Source organism: Mobula birostris, chromosome 26 (genome assembly GCF_030028105.1).
Source record: "Mobula birostris isolate sMobBir1 chromosome 26, sMobBir1.hap1, whole genome shotgun sequence".
NCBI lineage: Eukaryota > Metazoa > Chordata > Chondrichthyes > Myliobatiformes > Myliobatidae > Mobula > Mobula birostris.
In genome coordinates this window covers 1,494,922-1,513,803 of record NC_092395.1, presented here as the reverse complement: position 1 = coordinate 1,513,803, position 18,882 = coordinate 1,494,922, and the positions used below count along the sequence as shown (strand labels likewise).

At 43.4% G+C, this 18,882-nt stretch overlaps 2 protein-coding genes across 5 annotated transcripts in view; both read left to right on the top strand.

Annotated features, from left to right (window-relative positions):
• Window positions 1-2,354, top strand: part of armc6 (armadillo repeat containing 6) — a 48,540-nt gene extending 46,186 nt beyond the window's left edge. Inside the window, exon 8 of one of the 2 annotated variants that reach the window (XM_072244461.1) lies at window positions 1,593-2,354. In XM_072244461.1, coding sequence (XP_072100562.1) covers window positions 1,593-1,607 — 15 coding nt within the window. In that variant the 3' untranslated portion in view covers window positions 1,608-2,354. Of the gene's footprint in view, window positions 1-854; window positions 1,245-1,592 lie in introns of those variants that run through there. The other variant, XM_072244460.1, reaches the window with a different exon arrangement.
• Window positions 1-18,882, top strand: part of slc25a42 (solute carrier family 25 member 42) — a 91,020-nt gene that overhangs the window by 7,428 nt on the left and 64,710 nt on the right. Inside the window, exon 1 of one of the 3 annotated variants that reach the window (XM_072244466.1) lies at window positions 11,186-11,385. The exons of 1 other annotated variant lie outside the window; for it this stretch is intronic. The gene's annotated coding sequence lies outside the window, so the exon portion shown is untranslated. Of the gene's footprint in view, window positions 1-11,185; window positions 11,386-11,460; window positions 11,769-18,882 lie in introns of those variants that run through there. One more of the 3 variants, XM_072244464.1, reaches the window with a different exon arrangement.

The following is an 18,882-nucleotide window of genomic DNA, read 5'->3' as shown; positions in this document are numbered from 1 at the left end:
AATTGAACTACATTATCTGTATGAAAAGTGCTCATTTATTTCAAAATACAGCATAGAACATGCTGCCCAGCAACCCTAGCCTAACCGCAGTTTATAATTTAAATCATAATTTACAATGATCAATTAACGTAATAACTGTGCATCTTTGGAATCAGAGAGGAAACTGGAGCATCTGGAGGAAAAAACACACAGTCACACACACTTCCTGAGTCCAGGGACATGAACAGCTCTTTCAGATACGGCTAAGGTAGTCGAGGGACATAAAAAGCCCTTCCACGTGAGGCAAAGATTCTCACAAACCTCCTCCTGTGTCCAGGGATATGAACAGCCCTTCCAGGTGAGGCAAAGATTCACACACACCTCCTGTGCCGAGGGCCATAAACTGCCCTTCCAGGTAACCAGGTGAGGCAAAGATTCACACGCACCTCCTCCTTTACTGGACACAGGACACAGAGTCTATAGAACTGAGGCAAAAAAGCGGTGAGGTCATAGACACGATACAGATGACAGAGGAGGTGGTGCTTGCTGTCTTGAGGCAAATTAGGGTGGATAAATCACCAGGGCCTGACAAGGTGTTCCCTTGGACCTGTGGGAGGTTAGATTAGATTATGAGGACACACATATAACTTGTATCATTTAATAATGCATGCATTAAGAAATGATACAATGTTCCTCCAGTATGATACCACAGAAACACAAGACAAACAAAAACTGAAAAACTGACAAAAAACACATAATTATAACATATAGTTACAACAGTGCAAAGCAATACCATAATTTGATAAAGAATAGACCATGGGCATGGTAAAAAAAAAGTCTCAAAAGTCTCTCAAAAGTCCCATCATCTCATGCAGACAGTAGAAGGAAGAAAAACTCTCCCTGCCATGAACCTCCAGCGCCACAAACTTGCCGATGCAGCACCCTGGAAGCACCCGACCACAGTTTTCTCTTGAATCTGTCCGAAAACTTCGAGCCTCCGACCAGCCCTCTGACACCAAGCACCATCTCTGCCGAGCGCTTCGACCCCGGCCCCGGTTAGTGCAGAAATTGCAGAGGTATTTGAATCATTTTTGGCCATGGGTGAGGTACCAGAGGATTGGAGGAAAACCAATGTTGTTCTGTTGTTCAAGAAAGGCTCTAAGAATTAGCTAGGAAATTGTAGACTGTTGAGCCTGATGTCTGTGGTGGGTTAATTATTGGAATGTGTTCTAAGACAGTGGTCCCCAACTACCGGGCCGCGAAGCATGCAGGGGTGCAGCAGTAGCCGGGACGCACCCAGCACATCTTTAAGAAAAAAGCTGAAATAAACAAGCTAATTAATTAGGTGCCGCCCTGCACGTAAATGTCGGCCCAGATCAGAGGATGACTGGGTGACACCTAATTAATTAGCTTATTTATTTCAGCTTTTTTCTTAAAGATGTGCTGGGTGCGTTCCGGCTACTGCTGCACCCCTGCATGCTTCGTGGCCCAGAGGGTGGGGACCACTGTTCTAAGAGACCAAGTATTAAACCTGTATGCCGGGTCAAAGTTGAAAGTAAATTTATTATCTAAGTATGTATACTGTGTCAATCCTGAGCTTCATTTTCTTGCAGGCAGGCACAAAATAAACACGATCGAATCCATGAAAACCCCCACACAACAATGACAACAAACATCCAATGTGCAAAAAAAGAACAAATCGTGCAAACAATAATAAAAAATTAAGAAATAACACAGAGAACATGAACCACAGAGTCCCCGGAAATGAGTCCACTGCTACAGAGCCAGTTCAGCGCTGAGGCGAGTGCAGTCTGTCCGCAGATATACAGTCAGTGGATCTGGAGGTAAATGACTGAACACCAGGATCAAAGGGATGGAGGCCTGCTTCTCTTTCTTTGATGTTTCTCTCCCACATTTGCTCTTTGTTCTTCTCTGAAGGACGAAGTCTGGTGACAGATCATCTGATGGTGCTAAAAATAGAACTGGGCATTCTGGGAAGATCTATAAGTATAACTTGACCCCAGATGTTTGTAATTTGACAGTATGAGCTCCAAAAATAACTGTAGAATGAGTCTACCTGACTCATTCACCAAGGGGTGAAGGCCAAAGACTTGTGTGAAAACACAAGTAGAAGCAAGGGAGACCCTCCCTTCCTCTGGCAGGTGAGAGGGTGCCCAGAGCTGTCCAGCAGTGACCAGGAAACCCTTCACACAAGCTGCAACCATGCCTGTACCCAGAAAGGCTGCTGGTCAGATGAAAGCTTTCTAAAAGTGCAGAGTCATTTTAAAAAAAACTGGATTCTGCAGATGGTGAAAATCCAGAGCAATGCACAAAATGCTGGAGGAACTCAGCAGGTCAGGCAGAATCGATAGAAATGAATGAACCAGTGGTTCCCAACCTCGGGTCCACGGACCGCTCGGTTTATGTTGGGAGTCCATGACATAAAAAAGCTTGGAAACCCCTGGAATAAACAGTTGAATTTCAAGCCACGACCATTCATTAGGACTAGAAAGGGAAGATGCCAGAATAAGAACGGGGGGGGGGCAGGGAGAGAGGGAGCAGGACAAGTCAGAAGCTGGTAGGTGAAGCCAAGTGGGTGGGGGAAGGGGGGAAATGAAGTAAGAAGCTAGGAGGTGATGGATGGAAAAGGTAAAGGGTTGGAGAAGAAGTAATCTGATAAAGAGAGGAAAGTGGACCATAGGAGTCATCTTGTGTTTGATGAGGTGACTAAAGCCACAGAGATGGCAGTGTTGGCGATGTTGTGTATTGGTAAACTAGATTAAAGGGCTGAGTAGCCTTGTGTTCTCAGAATTTCCTGTCCTCAAGAAACGCAAAGTGCGCAGGTTACCGCTAGGTTTTCAATCACTTTCCTGATAGTTTAGATTAAATGAGAAAGTTGAAGTTTCAAAGTACATTTATTATCACAGAATGTATAAATTATACAAGCTTGATTTGTTTGCTTACAACAGCCACAAGGCAGGAGACCTAAAAGAACCTAATTTAAAAAAAATAAAGACTACCACCTAATGCACAGGGAAAGGGAGGAAAACACAGATCATACAAATAATATTCTGAACCAAAATGAGTCCTTAGATCCGAACCCTGGAATAGGCCCAATGCTTGGTATCAGTCTATCATATTAGTGGCTGCTGGGGCAATCTTCATAGCCGCAGCACCATGAGCATTGCGGGAGAGCTTGCTTCCGATCCCGACACCCTGACTTTGCAACCTATCTGTGCTGGCGATTAAATTGTCTGAACAGTGTATTGTACCTCTCACTAGGGTCCAGGTACCACTGCAATGAAAGGCTCTGGGCCCAGATTTAGCCACCTAGCCTGAAGCCACTCTCGATTTCTCCAAATCAGCTTGGCGTCCAGAGCAATCCTGCCTCACACCCAGGCCAATTGTATGGGCATCAAAGCTGCTCTGTCTCGACTTCTCTCTGAATGGCTCACTCCCTCTGCATCGATCCTGCAGCGTACCAGCACAGTTCATCCCTTGAACTCGCCTTTTTTTCCACTCGCTTCTTCATTGTTTGCAGTAATAATTTGCCACAATTTACTTTGGGGAAAAGCTGTTATTAGTAATGTTTTTAGTCAAATTTCTTGCTTTTTAAACTACTAGTGAGCTGTCACATGCGTCAGTGGGATCTTCTTAAACCTGAAGTGCGTGTCCACTTAAAAGAAGCTTTCTTCTAGACCAGGGGTTCCCAACCTTTTTTATACCACAGACCCCTACCGTTAACCGAGGGGTCCACGGAACCAAGGTTGGGAACTCATGATCTAGACACATGAAGCTGCCAGTGGAGTGGTGAATGTAGGTTTGAAGAGAAATTTGGATAGGTACATGGATGGAAAGGGTATGGAGGGCTTTGGTCTGGGTGCAGGTTGATGGGGCTAAGCAGATTAATAGTTCAGCATGGACTAGAGGGGTCAAAGGGTCTGTAACCTGGGTCACTGTCCCTGTAATAGTGTTATGCTCACCACTACACTACCCTGAATTGTAACTGATCTCTGTGGTTGAGATATAAGCAGATGGAGCACAAAATGGAAATACAAAAGATGATTGTAGAATGGTGAAGCACACAACACTGCAGGTGTCAGGGGGGTCAGGCAGCAGCTGTGTGGATAGCTAACAAAATTACGTCAGAAACCAGGAGGGAATTAAACATTGCAGATGCTGGAAACATGAATCTAAATGCAGAAGCAGCCAGAAACTGCTAGTAACATCAACAGAGACATGAACACGGTTAACATGCCCAGGTCATGAAAGACCATTGCTTCCACCCTCCTCACAGATACCGGGCAACCCACCAAGAACCTCGGCAGTCCCTGTCCATACCTGAGAACTGACCAGCCCTTAGCCACTGCCTCAGACCAAGGACTGCATAAAACAGAAAACACAACAGGACATTAAAGCCCTTTGACCCACGATATTGTACAGACCATTTAACCTACTGTAAGATCAACCTAACCCTTCCCTCCATTTTTCTATATTCCAGGTGCCTTAACTGTCCCTAATATATCTGCCTCTTTCACCGCCCCTGGCAGGGCATTCCACTCTCTGTGTAAAGAAATTCCCTCTGACATCCCCCTATACTTGCCTCCAATTGCCTCCCCTCCCCCACCCCCACTGTATTAGCCATTTCTGCCCTGGGAGAAGTCTCTGGCTAGCCACTCTATCAGACAGTCACTGAATACTACAGCACCCAAACAGACCCTTCTGCCCATCTCATCTGCAGAACTCAAAGTAATTTTATTATCAAAGCACACGTCACCATACACAACCCTGAATTTGTTTTCTTGCAAACATTCACAGTAAATGCAAAGAAACTATGAAAGACCACAAACAAACAACCAACATGCAAAAGCTAAACTGTGCAAATACAAAGTAAATAATAATATAAGTATTTAAATAAGCAATATCAGGAGCATGAGATGTGAAGTCCTTGAAGGTGAGTCCATAGGTTGTGGGCCATTCAGAAACAAGGGAAAATCTGCAGATCCTGGAAATCCAAGTAACACACACAAAATGGTGGAGAAACTCAGCAGGCCATCTGTGGAAAAAAGTACAGTCGACCCAGCAGGGCCTGCTGAAGGGTCTCAGCCTGAAATATTGACTGTACCTTTTTTCCTTAGATGCTGCCTGGTCTGCTGAGTTCCTCCAGCATTTTGATGTGTTGCCATAGGTTGTGGGAGCAGTTCCTAGTTACCTGCCTAGTCCCTTTGTCCACCTGGACAATAGCCCTCTGTACCTCTCCCATCCACGTACTGTCCAAATTTCTCTTGCATGCTGACATTGAACCCAGGTCCACCACTTCCGCTGGCAGCTCGCTCCACACTCACCACCCTCTTTAGGGAAGAAATTTCCCCTCAGGTTCCCCTTAAACTTTTCACCTTTCACCCTTAACCCATCGCCTCCAGTTCTAGTCTCACTCAACCTCAGTGGAAAAAGACTGCCTGCATTTACCCTATCTATACCCCATATAATTTTGTATACCTCCATCAAATCCCCCCTCAATCTTCTACGTTCTAGGGAATATTCAACCTTTCCCTATTAAATCCTGGCAACATCCTTGTAAATTTTCTCTGCACTTTTTCAATCCTATTTTCGTATTTCCTATAGACAGGTGACCAAAACTGCACACAATACTCCAAATTCGGCCTCACCAACGTCTAATACAATTTTAACATAACATTCTGTACTCAATACATTGATTTATGAAGGCCAGTGTGCCAAAAGCTTTCATTACAACCCTTTGCCTCTTATCATCTTGTGCATCTTTATCATCATCTTTCATTCACCACCTCAAATATTTCACATCTCAACTGATAGTTGCGATCCATGATTACCCTGCACACCCCAGTGCCACGCTTATTCATTACATTCCCACAGTTCCCGTAATCACCTGGATAAGTCCGACCCTCCCTTTGCTCCACCATATACCTGAGCATTCCCTCCTGCTTAGAAACATTTATTCTGGTTCTGAAGGGCTTAGAGTGGAAATATTCTTCTTTTTCAATATTTTTTACTGATCTCCATATAGAAGAATACAGAGTCCAAGAGAATACATATTATAAAACAAAAGAAAAAAATATAATAATACCAGATAGAGTATATTGAATCACATTAACAAACTCCTTTCTCTATATTCATATACAGTTGAAGTCAGAACTTTACATACACCTTAGCCAAATACATTTAAACTCAGGTTTTCACAATTCCTGACATTTAATCCTAGAAAACATTCCCTGTCTGATCAGTTAGGATCACTACTTTATTTTAAGAATGTGAAATGTCAGAATAATAGTAGAGAGAATGATTTATTTCAGCTTTTATTTCTTTCATCACTTTCCCAGTGGTTCAGAAGTTTACGTACTCTTTGTTAGTATTTGGTAGCATTGCCTTTAAATTATTTAACTTGGGTCAAACGTTTTGGGTAGCCTTCCACAAGCTTCTCACAGTAAGTTGCTGGAATTTTCTTCCATTCCTCCAGACAGAACTGGTGAAACTGAGTCAGGTTTGTAGGCCTCCTTGCTCGCACGTTTTTTCAGTTCTGCCCACAAGTTTTCTAACAGATTGAAGTCAGGGCTTTGTGATGGCCACTCCAATACCTTGACTTTGTTGTCCTTAAGCAATTTTGCCACAACTTTGGAGGTATGCTTGGGGTCATTGTCCATTTGGAAGACCCATTTGCGACTGAGCTTTAACATCCTGGCTGATGGCTTGAGGTGTTGCTTCAATATATCCACATAATTTTCCTTCCTCATGATGCCATCTATTTTGTGAAGTGCACCAGTCCCTCCTGCAGCAAAGCACCCCCACAACATGATGCTGCCACCCCCATGCTTCACGGTTGGGATGGTGTTCTTTGGCTTGCAAACCTCACCCTTTTTCCTCCAAACATAACGATGGTCATTATGACCAAACAGTTCAATTTTTGTTTCATCAGACCAGAGGACATTTCTCCAAAAAGTAAGATCTTTGTCCGCATGTGCACTTGCAAACTGTAGTCTGGCTTTTTTATGGCGGTTTTGGAGCAGTGGCTTCTTCCTTGCTGAGCAGCGTTTCAGGTTATGTCAATATAGGACTCGTTTTTCTGTGGATATAGATACTTGTCTACCTGTTTCCTCCAGCATCTTCACGAGGTCCTTTGCTGTTGTTCTGGGATTGATTTGCACTTTTCGCGCCAAAGTACGTTCATCTCTAGGAGACAGAATGCATCTCCTTCCTGAACGGTATGACAGCTGCGTGGTCCCATGGTGTTTATACGCGCGTACTATTGTTTGTACAGATGAACGTGGTACCTTCAGGCGTTTGAAAATTGCTCCCAAGGATGAATCAGACTTGACATCATTTTCTGACCTCAATCTGATAGAAAATTTGTGGGCAGAACTGAAAAAGCATGAGGCCTGAAATAAATCATTCTCTCTACTATTATTCTGACGTTTCACATTCTTAAAGTAAAGTAGTGATCCTAACTGACCTAAGACAGGGAATGTTTTCTAGGATTAAATGTCAGGAATTGTGAAAAACTGAGTTTAAATGTATTTGGCTTAGGTGTATGTAAACTTCTGACTTCAACTGTAGATTAGATTAATTTGTGTATTAGAGTGGAAATATTAATCCCTTCCCTCCCACTGATCTATCTCAATGTACTGAGTATTTTTTGGCCTTCTTGATGTTATTGCTGGGACGTTAATGATAAATAATGTTCAATCTTAAAGACATACCCACTCCTGAATGAGTGACATAGTCCAGGTGACAGGATTGGTTGTTTTTTTACTGTCGTTGACCACAGAAACAAAAAAGATTGACAATCTCACCAAGACTGACGGGATTTATGGAGGTTCAAGTTAATTGTCATTTGACCATACATGAATGTGGTGAATGAAGGTGTTCCTCTGGGGCCAAGGTACATTACCAACAGCACGCATGGTTATGATACACTTTGGAAGGACAAACTCCAAGGCAGAGTACAAAATAAATGGCAGGATACTTGGTAGTGTGGAGGAGCAGAGGGATCTGGGGGTACATGTCCACAGCTCCCTGAAAGTTGCCTCACAGGTGGATAGGGTAGTTAAGAAAGCATATGGGGTGTTAGCTTTCATAAGTCGAGGGATAGAGTTTAAGAGTCGCGATGTAATGATGTAGCTCTATAAAACTCTGGTTAGGCCACACTTGGAGTACTGTGTCCTGTTCTGGTCGCCTTACTATAGGAAGGATGTGGAAGCATTGGAAAGGGTACAGAGGAGATTTACCAGGATGCTGCCTGATTTAGAGAGTATGCATTGTGATCAGAGATTAAGGGAGCTAGGGCTTTACTCTTTGCAGAGAAGGAGGATGAGAGGAGACATGATAGAGGTGTACAAGATAATAAGAGGAATAGATAGAGTGAATAGCCAGCGCCTCTTCCCCAGGGCACCACTGCTCAATACAAGAGGACATGGCTTTAAGGTAAGGGGTGGGAAGTTCAAGGGGGATTTTAGAGGAAGGTTTTTTACTCAGAGAGTGGTTGGTGCGTGGAATGCACTGCCTGAGTCAGTGGTGGAGGCAGATACACTAGTGAAGTTTAAGAGACTACTAGACAGGTATATGAGGTATTTAAGGTGGGGGCTTATATGGGAGGCAGGGTTTGAGGGTCGGCAGAACATTGTGGGCCGAAGGGCCTGTACTGTGCTGTACTATTCTATGTTCTATACCGGAAAAACATAGTTGTAAAAATAATAATACAGGCCAAGTCCCTGAGTGGCATAGGATGGGCTGTTTTCCTGTTGTCCTGGAAACAGTTAGTGACCTGAAAAGATTCACACAAATATTTGCTGGACTGGAGGGTTTGAGTTATAAGGCTGGAGCTGAGAGGCTGAGGCTGTTTTCCCTGCAGAGAGGTGACTTTATAAAATCATGACAAAGTGAATGGTCTTCTTCCTAGGGTAGGGAAGTCAAGAGCTAGAGAGCGCAGGTTTACAGTGAGAGGGTCATTTTTCACAAGGTCGTCGGTTTGTGGAACGAGGTTGAGCCAGGTACAATTCCAATGTTTGGAAGACATTTGGACAGGTACGTGCATAGGGAAGGTTTAGAGGGAAATGGGCCAAATGGGACAGCTCATTAAGGCATCTTGGTTAGCATGGATGAGTTAGGCTATATTCCACATCTGCATATTTCTTTCATTTACCCTCACGGTCAGCTGGACGTGAACTGAATCACAGACTGCACAGTAACTGTTCCTCTGAGGACTGAGGAGGCCAAATCAATGGGTGCACTTAAGGCAGTAGTTGACAGGTTTTTTATTAGGAAGGTGGTTTTAAGGGTTAAGGGCATAAGGTGAGAGAATGCTGTAATGAAGAACAAATCAGCTATGACTGACTGGATGGGCCCAATGGCCTAACTCTGCTCATTTATCTTATGGTCTCATGAGTACATAGCATCTTATGATCAAATACGAAATTGGAGATTCAATATCAGTTTATTATCGAAGTTCATATATATCACTATATGCAGCCCTGGGATCCATTTTCCTGTGGGCATTCACAGAAAATACAAGAAACACAATAGAATCCGTGAAAGACTTCACTCAACAGGGTGGGCAAATTACCACTGTGCAAAGAACAACTCTGCAAATACTAAAGGAAAGATAAAGCAATAACAATAAATGTCGTGGGCATTGAGATGAAAAGTCCTTGAAAGTAGTCAAAGTAAAATTTATTATCAGAGTTGCTGTTTCATATGGCAGGTGTTTTTCTCTTCACGCTTCTAATAGTTTTTTGCCAAGCTGCTTCTCCAGCTCGTGGCCACATTCATGGTCCACAGCAAAGCCATCTCAGATCTTGGTGAGAGGACATGTTTGGACCAGGTGGAGAACATGCTGGGTTGGGGCACCACAGGGGCAAACTGGGGTTTGTTGGGCGTCCCATCGGTGTAGTGTTTGCGCTGTTACAGCATGTTGATTTCTGAGTCTCTTCGTGGCTGATGAAGCGTGGCCAAGGAGGGGCAGATGCGAGTCTGTCCATTCGGGAGCCGGGGTTGGATCAATCTTCGTCAAGCATCTCGTCCACAGCTGTTCCAACATGGATGGCACTGAGTTGGCATCACCTGCTGAGAGTCCTTGAAGCATGCAAGCCTCCACACGACATCAACATGTTGATCCAGGTCATGGTAGATTATCAGTACATACATGTCACCACATACAACCCTCAGATTCTTTTTCTGCGGGCGTACTTAGCAAATCTGTAACTGTAAACAGGATCTGTAAACACAGAACAGAAATTTACAGCACATTACAGGCCCTTTGGCCCACAATGTTGTGCCGACCATGTAACCTACTCTAGAGACTGCCTAGAATTTCCCTACTGCATTGCCCTCTATTTTCTAAGCTCCATGTACCTATCTAAGAGGCTCTTAGAAGACCACCGCCGCCACCGGCAGTAAATTCCACCCACCCACCACTCTCTGTGTGAAAAACTTGCCCCTGACATCCCCTCAGTACCTATTTCCAAGCACCTTAAAGCTATGCCCCCTCGTGTTTGCCATTTTAGCCCTGGGAAAAGCCTCTGGCTATCCACAGGATCAATGCCCCTCATCATCTTACACACCTTGATCTGCAAATGCAGGTAATAAATAGATAACAATAAAAGGGTCCTTAAGCCAGTGTAGTTATCCCTTTTTGTTCAAGAGCCTGATGGTAACTGTTTTTGAACCTGAGGCTCCTGTACCTTCCTCCTGATGCCAGCAGCGAGTAGAGAGCATGGCCTGGTCTCTGAGGAAGGATGCAGCTTTACTGCGACAGCGCTCCGTGTAGGTGTACAGTACTCAGTGGTGAGGCAGCTGAGACCTGGTCTGTGGAGAATAGGCTGGAAGGGTCAAGTGGTCTCGCCACCCTCACAGCATTATCTCGGTAACACAGCACAGTATTTACTGCGTTAACAATTGCTCAATCTTGATCCCGGCCCTCCTCCGATAACCAGTGGCTAAACAAATACTTACATCGTGTACGTCATCGAAATGGCGGCTAGTGGTTGGTCCACCATACGGCGGAGCAACCAATAGGCACGCAGCTACTCGCCGTCTAACCTCTTCCGAGTTTAAACCAATCGAGCCACGGCGTTCCTGTAGCTGCTTTTTTATTCGGTCAGCGTGCTGATAATCTGGCATTCTCTTTGCGTTTCGGACCAATCGGGTGGCTGGGGGCGGGCCGTGGTATTGGGATGCTGCCATTAACGGGTGATCAGGGTAGGAGACAGCGCGTGTCGCGGCGCCCGGTCGAATCGCCAGTATCCCACAATTCCCGTGCCGGGCACACGCTGCAGCCGGGTGGCAGCGCCCGCCGAGAGGGGCTGAGGGCCGGGGGAGCTAGAGGGAGCGAGAGTCCCGGGTGGAGTCCAGTACCAGGGCAGGGATAACAGGAAGGTAACAGCGGGGCTGGCTAGCTAGCGCCTCGGAGGGGCGGGGTGGGGTGAGGGTCTCTTTCAGGGGGTACATCACCAGGGTGGGTGTGGTCGGGTCCCGGCCTGGGGCAGAGCAGGGCTGCTGCTGTTATTTCTGTCACGGGCAGGAGGAGGGAATGAGGGTCTCCTGAGTATGGCTAGGTAGGGTGCTGGGTCAGACAGGCAGCTTGGGCTGAGCAGTGACTGAGGGGAGGGGGAGAGTGGTGTGTGTCTGTGTCACCTGTGTGGGGTTGGGACGGAGGGTATAGCAGAACTTTGCCGTCTAGGTTGAGTGAAGATGGGAGACTGAGAGAGCAGCTTGCCAAACAACTGCCCCTCCCCTCCAAACCACTCACTCACTGCAAGGTAAGTGTAGTGCTAACCGGTTCTTGTTGATAATTCGTCATTATAGTTTTCTGCCTAGGATTAAGTGCATATTTATGATCTGGAAATAATGCTGGTGTCTCAGAGCTGTCATCTTTGAAGAGAATTGGTTATGATATGTTGAGATGAAACCTTTATTCAAAGTTGTTGAAATTTTTTATCGAACCTTTTTTTGGATGTTGCAAGGTTCTTGCTGTTTTGTTGACTTTTAGATTATTGCAGGTTTTTGTCCTCTCTTTGCTCCAGGGCACGTTATTGTTGCACTAGTTCAGCTGTGCTCAGTTTTTAAGGATGAAATCTGCATAGGGAGGTGAAATATTCTGTATTTTAAAGAGTAACAGAGTCACAACAAACATGACCTACTGACTGGTATTCTTGAATTCAGATCAGGCCTGTTAATTTTAATGATCTGTATACGTAGCAATTTGTTATTTTCAGAGTTAAAATAATATGTAATACATTGAACCAGATTTACCCAATTTCCCTGGGGATCAATAAAGTTTGTCTATCTATCTATCTTAGGCCATTTGGCCCAGCGAATCTGCTCCACGATCATGGCTGATCCATTTCCTTCTCAACCCCACTCTCTTGCCTTCTCCCTGTAACCTTTCACATCCTATCTAATCAAGAGCATGTCAACCTCCATCTTAAATGCACCCAGTGGCCACATGTGGCACATTCACCATTGTACATAATAGTATATAGAACATAGGCAATTACAGTTGCAGTACAAGCCCTTTGGCTCACAATGTTGTATCAACCTTACAAACCTGCTCTAAGATCAATCTAACTCTTCCCTCCTACTTTGACCTCAATTTTTCTATATCCATTTACCTATCTAAGAGTTCTACTAGTGTTACAGAATCAAATAGAACAGAATTGGGTCCCTTGGCCCAACTGGTCCATACTGAACAAGACCCATTTGCCCCATAACCTTCTAAACATTTTCTATCCATGCATCCTGTAAATGTCCTTAAATACTATAATTGTACCACCTCTTGCAGCTCATTCCATAGACCTGCCACCACCTATGTGAAGAGGTTTCATTCAGATCCCATTAAAGTATTTCACTTTTATATTTATGCTCTTTAGTTATAAACTCCCCACCCTGAGGAAAATGATTGTGATCATCCACCTTGTATATGTCCCTCCATGATTAAAGCCTTATTTCTCAGCCTGCTGACGATAAAGGTGCTGGGATGGTGGATCCCACCCACCCTGCTCTGGACTGTTGGTCCTACTCCCGTCAGAGAGGGGCTACGTAATATCTACACCAGGACCACTATTTTCCTAAATAGTAAGGCCAGTCAACAACTCCATCCACTAACCCATCCCTCCACACTCACAACTACCGCTACTTTATCATTTCCTGTCAGTCGCCTTATGTACAGACACTCCTGTGCCTAATGTCACTTTATGGACATACAATCATTCTCTGTGAAGTTCAAAGTAAAATTTATTACCAGAGTAGACCATCAGACATAGAGCAGAATTAGGCCACTCGGCCCATCGAGTCTACTACGCGAACCAATCATGGCTGATCCTGTTTTCCCCATCCTCAGCCTTCTCCCTGTAACCTTTGACGCTGTGGTCAATCAAGAGCCTATCAGTCTCTACCTTAAATACACTCGTCTTGTATTGGTCTCCACAGCTGCCTGTGGTAACAAATTCCACACTCTGGCTAAACAAATTTTTTGCATCTGTTTTAAATGGTCGCCCTTCTATCTTGAGGCTGTGTCCTCCTGTCGGAGACCCTGTCACCATGGGAAACATCCTTTTTCCATCTACTCTGCCTAGGCCCTTCAACATTCAAAAGATTTCAGTGAAATTTCACACCCCCCCCATCCTTCTAAATTCCAGTGAGTACAGGCCCAGAGCCATTAAACATTCCTCATATAGCAGCCCTTTCATTGTCAGAATCATCTTTATGAACCTCCTCTGAACCCTATCCAATGCCAGCACATCTTTTTTTTACATTAGGGGGCCAAAACTTCACAGTACTCAAGGTGAGGCTTCACCAGTGCCTTATAAAGCCTCAGCATCACACCCCTGCTCTTATATTATAGACCTCTTGAAATGCTAACATTGCATTTGCGTTCCTCACCACCAACTTGACCTGAAAATGAACCTTTAGGGTGTTCTGCAGAAGGACCCCCAAGTCCCTTTGCATCTCCGGTTTTTGAATTTTCTTCCCATTTAGGAAACAGTCTTCACATTTCTTCTACCAAAGTTCATGTCCGTGCATTTTCCAACATTATATTTCATTTACCACTTTCTTGCTCATTCTCCTAATACAAGTCCTCCTGCAGCCTGCTTGTTTCCTCAAGACTACCTGGCCCTCTACCAATCTTTGTATCATCTGCAAATCTGGCCACAAAGCCACCTATTCCATTATCTAAATCATTGATATACAGCAGAAAAAGAAGTGGTCCCAACACCGACCTCTGCAGAACACCACTGGTCATTGGCAGCGAATCAGAAAAGGATCCTTTTATTTCCACTGGCTGCCTCCTATCAATCAGCCAATGCTCTAACATGTTAGTAACTTTCCTGTAATACCATGGGCTCTTAACTTGGTAAGCAACCTCAAGTGTGGCACCTTGTCAAAGGCCTTCTGAAAATCCAAATATACAACTTCCACCGCATCCCCTTTATCTATCCTACATGTAACCTTCTCAAAGAATTCCAACAGGTTCATCAGGCAAGAATTCCCCTTAAGGAGACCATGCTGACTTTGTTCTATCTTATCCTGTGTCATCAAGTACTCCTCATCCATAACAATTGACTCCATCTTTCCAACTACTGAGGTCAGGCTAACTGGTCTATAATTTCCTTTCTGCCGCCTTCCTCCTTTCTTAAAGAGTGGAGTGACATTTGCAATTTTCTAGTTCTCTTGAACAATGCCAGATTCCAGTGATTCTTGGAAAAATCATTACTGATGCCTCCACAATCTCTACTGCTACATCTTTCAGAACCCTTGAGTGCAATTCATCTGGTCTGGTTGACTTATGTACCTTTAAAAGGTCATTCAGCTTTTTGATCACCTTCTGCCTTGTAATAATAACTGCACTTGCATCTCTTCCTTCAACACCAGGCACACTACTGGTGTCTTCCACAATGAAGACTGATGCAAAGTACTCATGTAGTTCACTTGCCATCTCCTTGTCCCCTGTTATTATTTCTCTGGCCTCATTTTCTAGTGGTCTTATAGCACTCTCATCTCTTTATATACTTGGAAAAGTTTTTGCTATCCACTTTGATATTTGCTAGCTTGCTTTCATATTTCATCTTTTCCCTCCTAATAATTCTTTTAGTTTTCTGTAGGTTTTAAAAAGCTTCCCAATCCTCTATCTTCCCACTAATTTTTGCTTTGTATGCCCTCTGTTCTGCTTTTACTTTAGCTCTTACTTCCCTTGTCAGGCATGGTTGTACTGATTTGCCATGTGAGTATTTCTTTGTTTTTGGAATATATCTATCCTGCACTTCCTCATTTTTCCCAAAAACTCAAGCCATTGTTGCTCTGCTGTCATCCCTGCCAGCATCTCCTTCTAATTTACTTTGGCCAACTCCTCTTTCGTACCACTGTAATTTTCCTTACTGCACTGAAATACTGCTATATCAGACTTTACTTTCTCCCTATCAAATTTGAAATTGAACTCAGTCATATTATGATCACTTTACCTTAAGTTCCTAATCGTGCCCCCTCCCCCGTTCATTACAAAACACCTAATCCAGTATAGCTGATCCCCTAGTAGGCTCAATGACAAGTTGCTCTAAAATGCTGTCTTGTAAATTCACTCTCTTGAGATCTATTTCCATCCTGACATTCCCAATCTACCTGCGTGTTAAGATCTCTCAAGACTATCATAACGTTGCCCTTTTGACACACTGTTTCTATTTCCCATTGGTAATTTGTAATCTGTAGTTCACAACCCAGTTACTGTTTGGATGCCTGTGTATAACTGCCATCAGGGTCCTTTTACTCTTGCAGTTTCTTAATTCAACATCTTGCGATCCTATGTCACATTTTTCTAATGATTTGATGCCATTCTTTACCAGCAGAGCCACATCACCCCCTCTGCCTACCTTCCTATCCCTCCAGTGCAGTCTGTAATCTTGGACATCTAGCTCCCAATTGTAACCATCAGCCACAATTCAGTGATGGCCACAACATCATACCTGACAAACTGTAAAAGTGCATCAAGATCATCCACCTTATTTCTTATACTCTGTTCATTGAGATATAATACTTTGTGTACCGTATTTGCTACCTTTTTTACTGATGCTGATCCTGCTGGCTGAAAAAGACAAAGTTTGTGAACCCTTTGCAATTTTCTGTGTTAATTATCCATAAAATGTGGTCTGATCTTCATCTCAGTCACAATAATAGGCAAACGCAATCTGCCTAAAGTAATAACACAAACAATTGTACTTCCTCTTGTTAATAGTGAGTACATCATTTAAACAATCACAGTCTAGGTTTAAGAGTGTGAACCTCTGGGAGTAATGCCTTCTACAAAAGCTATTTGGAGTTAGGTGTTCCAATCAATGAGATGAGATTGGAGGTGTGGGTTGTAGAGGTGCCCTGCCCTGTAATAAAAGACACACACAGATAGGTTACTGATAAAGCCTGCTCTTCTCAAGAAAGATCTGTTTATGTGCACCATGCTTTGATCAAAAGAGGACCTTGGAAGAAGAATTGTAGAGATGCATGAAGCTGGAAAAAGTTAAAAAAGTGTTTCTAAAGACCTGAGTGTTCAACAGTCCACAGGAGAAATAGGCTACAAAATGGAGGAAACTCCGTACTGTTGTTACTGTCACTACCAGTGGGCGTCCTGCAAAGATTACACCAAGAGCACAACATGCAATGCTGAAAGAGATGAAAAAGAACCTAAGGTTAACAGCAAGGTACCTGCAGAAATCTCTAGGACTTGCTAAAGTCTCTGTTCATGTGTCCACTTTAAGAAAAACCTGAACAAAAATGGTATTCATGGAAGGGCACCACGGAGGAAACCACTGTTCTTCAAAAAAAAAAAGCAAATCTCAAGTTTGCAAAAGACTGCCTGGATGTTCCACGATGCTTCTGGGACAGTTTTCTGTGGAGATGAGACAAAAGTATATCTTTTTGGCAGAAATGCATGCTGCTATGTTTGGAGGAGAAAGGGCACTGCACACCTACGACACCTCCTCATACCAACTATGAAACATGGTGGAAGCAGCATCAGGATTTGGGGCTGCTTTGCTGCCTCAGGACCTTGACAGCTTGCAATCATTGAGGGAACAATTAATTCAAATAGTATCAGACATTTTACAGGAGAGCGGTCGTCATCTGAAGTTTAATAGAAGTTGGATGATTCAGCAAGACAATGATCTGAAACAGTAAATCAACAACAGAATGGTTTATAAATAAGAAAATCTGTCTTTTGAAATGGCCAAGTCAGAGTCCAAACCTTAACCAAGTTGAAATGGTGTAGCATGACCTGAAGAGGCTGTTCATGCAAAGTATCCCAGAAATATTGATGAACTGAAACAGTTTTGTATAGAGGATTGGTCTAAAATTCCTCCTTGCCATTGTGCAAGTCTGATTAGCAGCTACTGGAAATGTTTAGTGGAGGTTATTGCTGCTAAAGGAGGTTCTACCAGTTATTAAATACAAGGGTTCACATACTTTTTCCAGCCTGGACTGTGGATCATGAAACAATGTGCTCAATAAAGACATGAAAAGTACAATTCCTTGTGTTATTAGTTTAGGCAGATTGTGTTTGGCCATTATTGTGACTTGGATGAAGATCAGAGCACATTTTATGAGTAACACAAAAGCCAAGTATGGGTGCACATTCCTTTATCCGAAATTCTGAAATCCAAAAAGCTCCGAAAACTGAAGTTTTTTTTTCCCCGCTGACAGCTGATGTCACTCGGGTGTGACGTGGCAGCACTAGCAAGAGGCCACCAGACCTCTGTTGTGGCTCAGCGCTCATAGTGGTTACACGTGCATTTGCTGTTCGCTGATATTTTGTGTTCACTGTTGACTTTGTGTTTAATTTCACTGTGAAAATGTCAAAAAGAGCTGCAGATACCCCTATGGGTAACAATGAGAAAAAGAGAAGGAATCTTCTCTATCAATAACGCAGAAAGTGGAGTTATTGCAAAAGCTTGATCGTGGTGTGTCTGTGAGGCATCTTACTGAAGAAGATAGTGTTGGAACTACCTCTGTATATGATTTAAATAAACAAAGACAAATTACTGAAGTTTTATAGTGACAGTGGCGTTCTACATTTATTCCAATAAGTCATTTAGCATGTGTTTAATTCGGTTCGTTTGAAGCTGTATATTTTCGTTTTATTGAATGTTTTTGTTGGAAATAAAATTTCTTCTTGTCATTATTCCCTAAACAATACAGTATAACAATTATTTACATAGAATTTACATTGTATTAGGCATAATAATCTAGAGATGATTTAAAGAATACGGGAGGATGTGCGTAGGTTTGGTGTGCCGCTAGGTCTTAAAGTCCACTGCACTGAGACACGTTAAATAAGGGACTTGAGCATACATGTTTTTTTGGTATCGGGGGGGGGGGGGCCTGAAATCTGAAAAATTCTGAATTCTGAAATGTAACTGGCCCCAAGGATTTCGGATAAGGGATTGTGGACCTGTAGTTGCAAAAGGTTCACAAACACTTTCTTGCAGCTGTACATGTCACCACATACAACCCTGAGATTCTTTTTTTTCCCCTGTGAGCATGCTCATCAAGTGTATAGAACAGTAACTGTAAACAGGATCAATGAACAACAAACTGTAAATGTGAATAAATAGCAATGAATAATGAGAGCATGAAATAACAAGGTAAAGTGTTGTTAAAGTGAGATCATTGTTTCTGGGAACACTAGAAATGGAATAGTGTAGTTATCCCCTTTTGTTCAAGAGTCTGGTTGAGGGCAGTAACTGTTCTTGAACCTGGTGGTGCGAGCCTGAGGGTCTTGCACCTTCTAGCTGATTGCAGCAGTGAGAAAAGAGCATAGCCTGGGTGGTAAGGATCTTTGATTGTTTTTCTATGGCAACATTTAATATAAATATGCTCAATATTTGGGAGGGT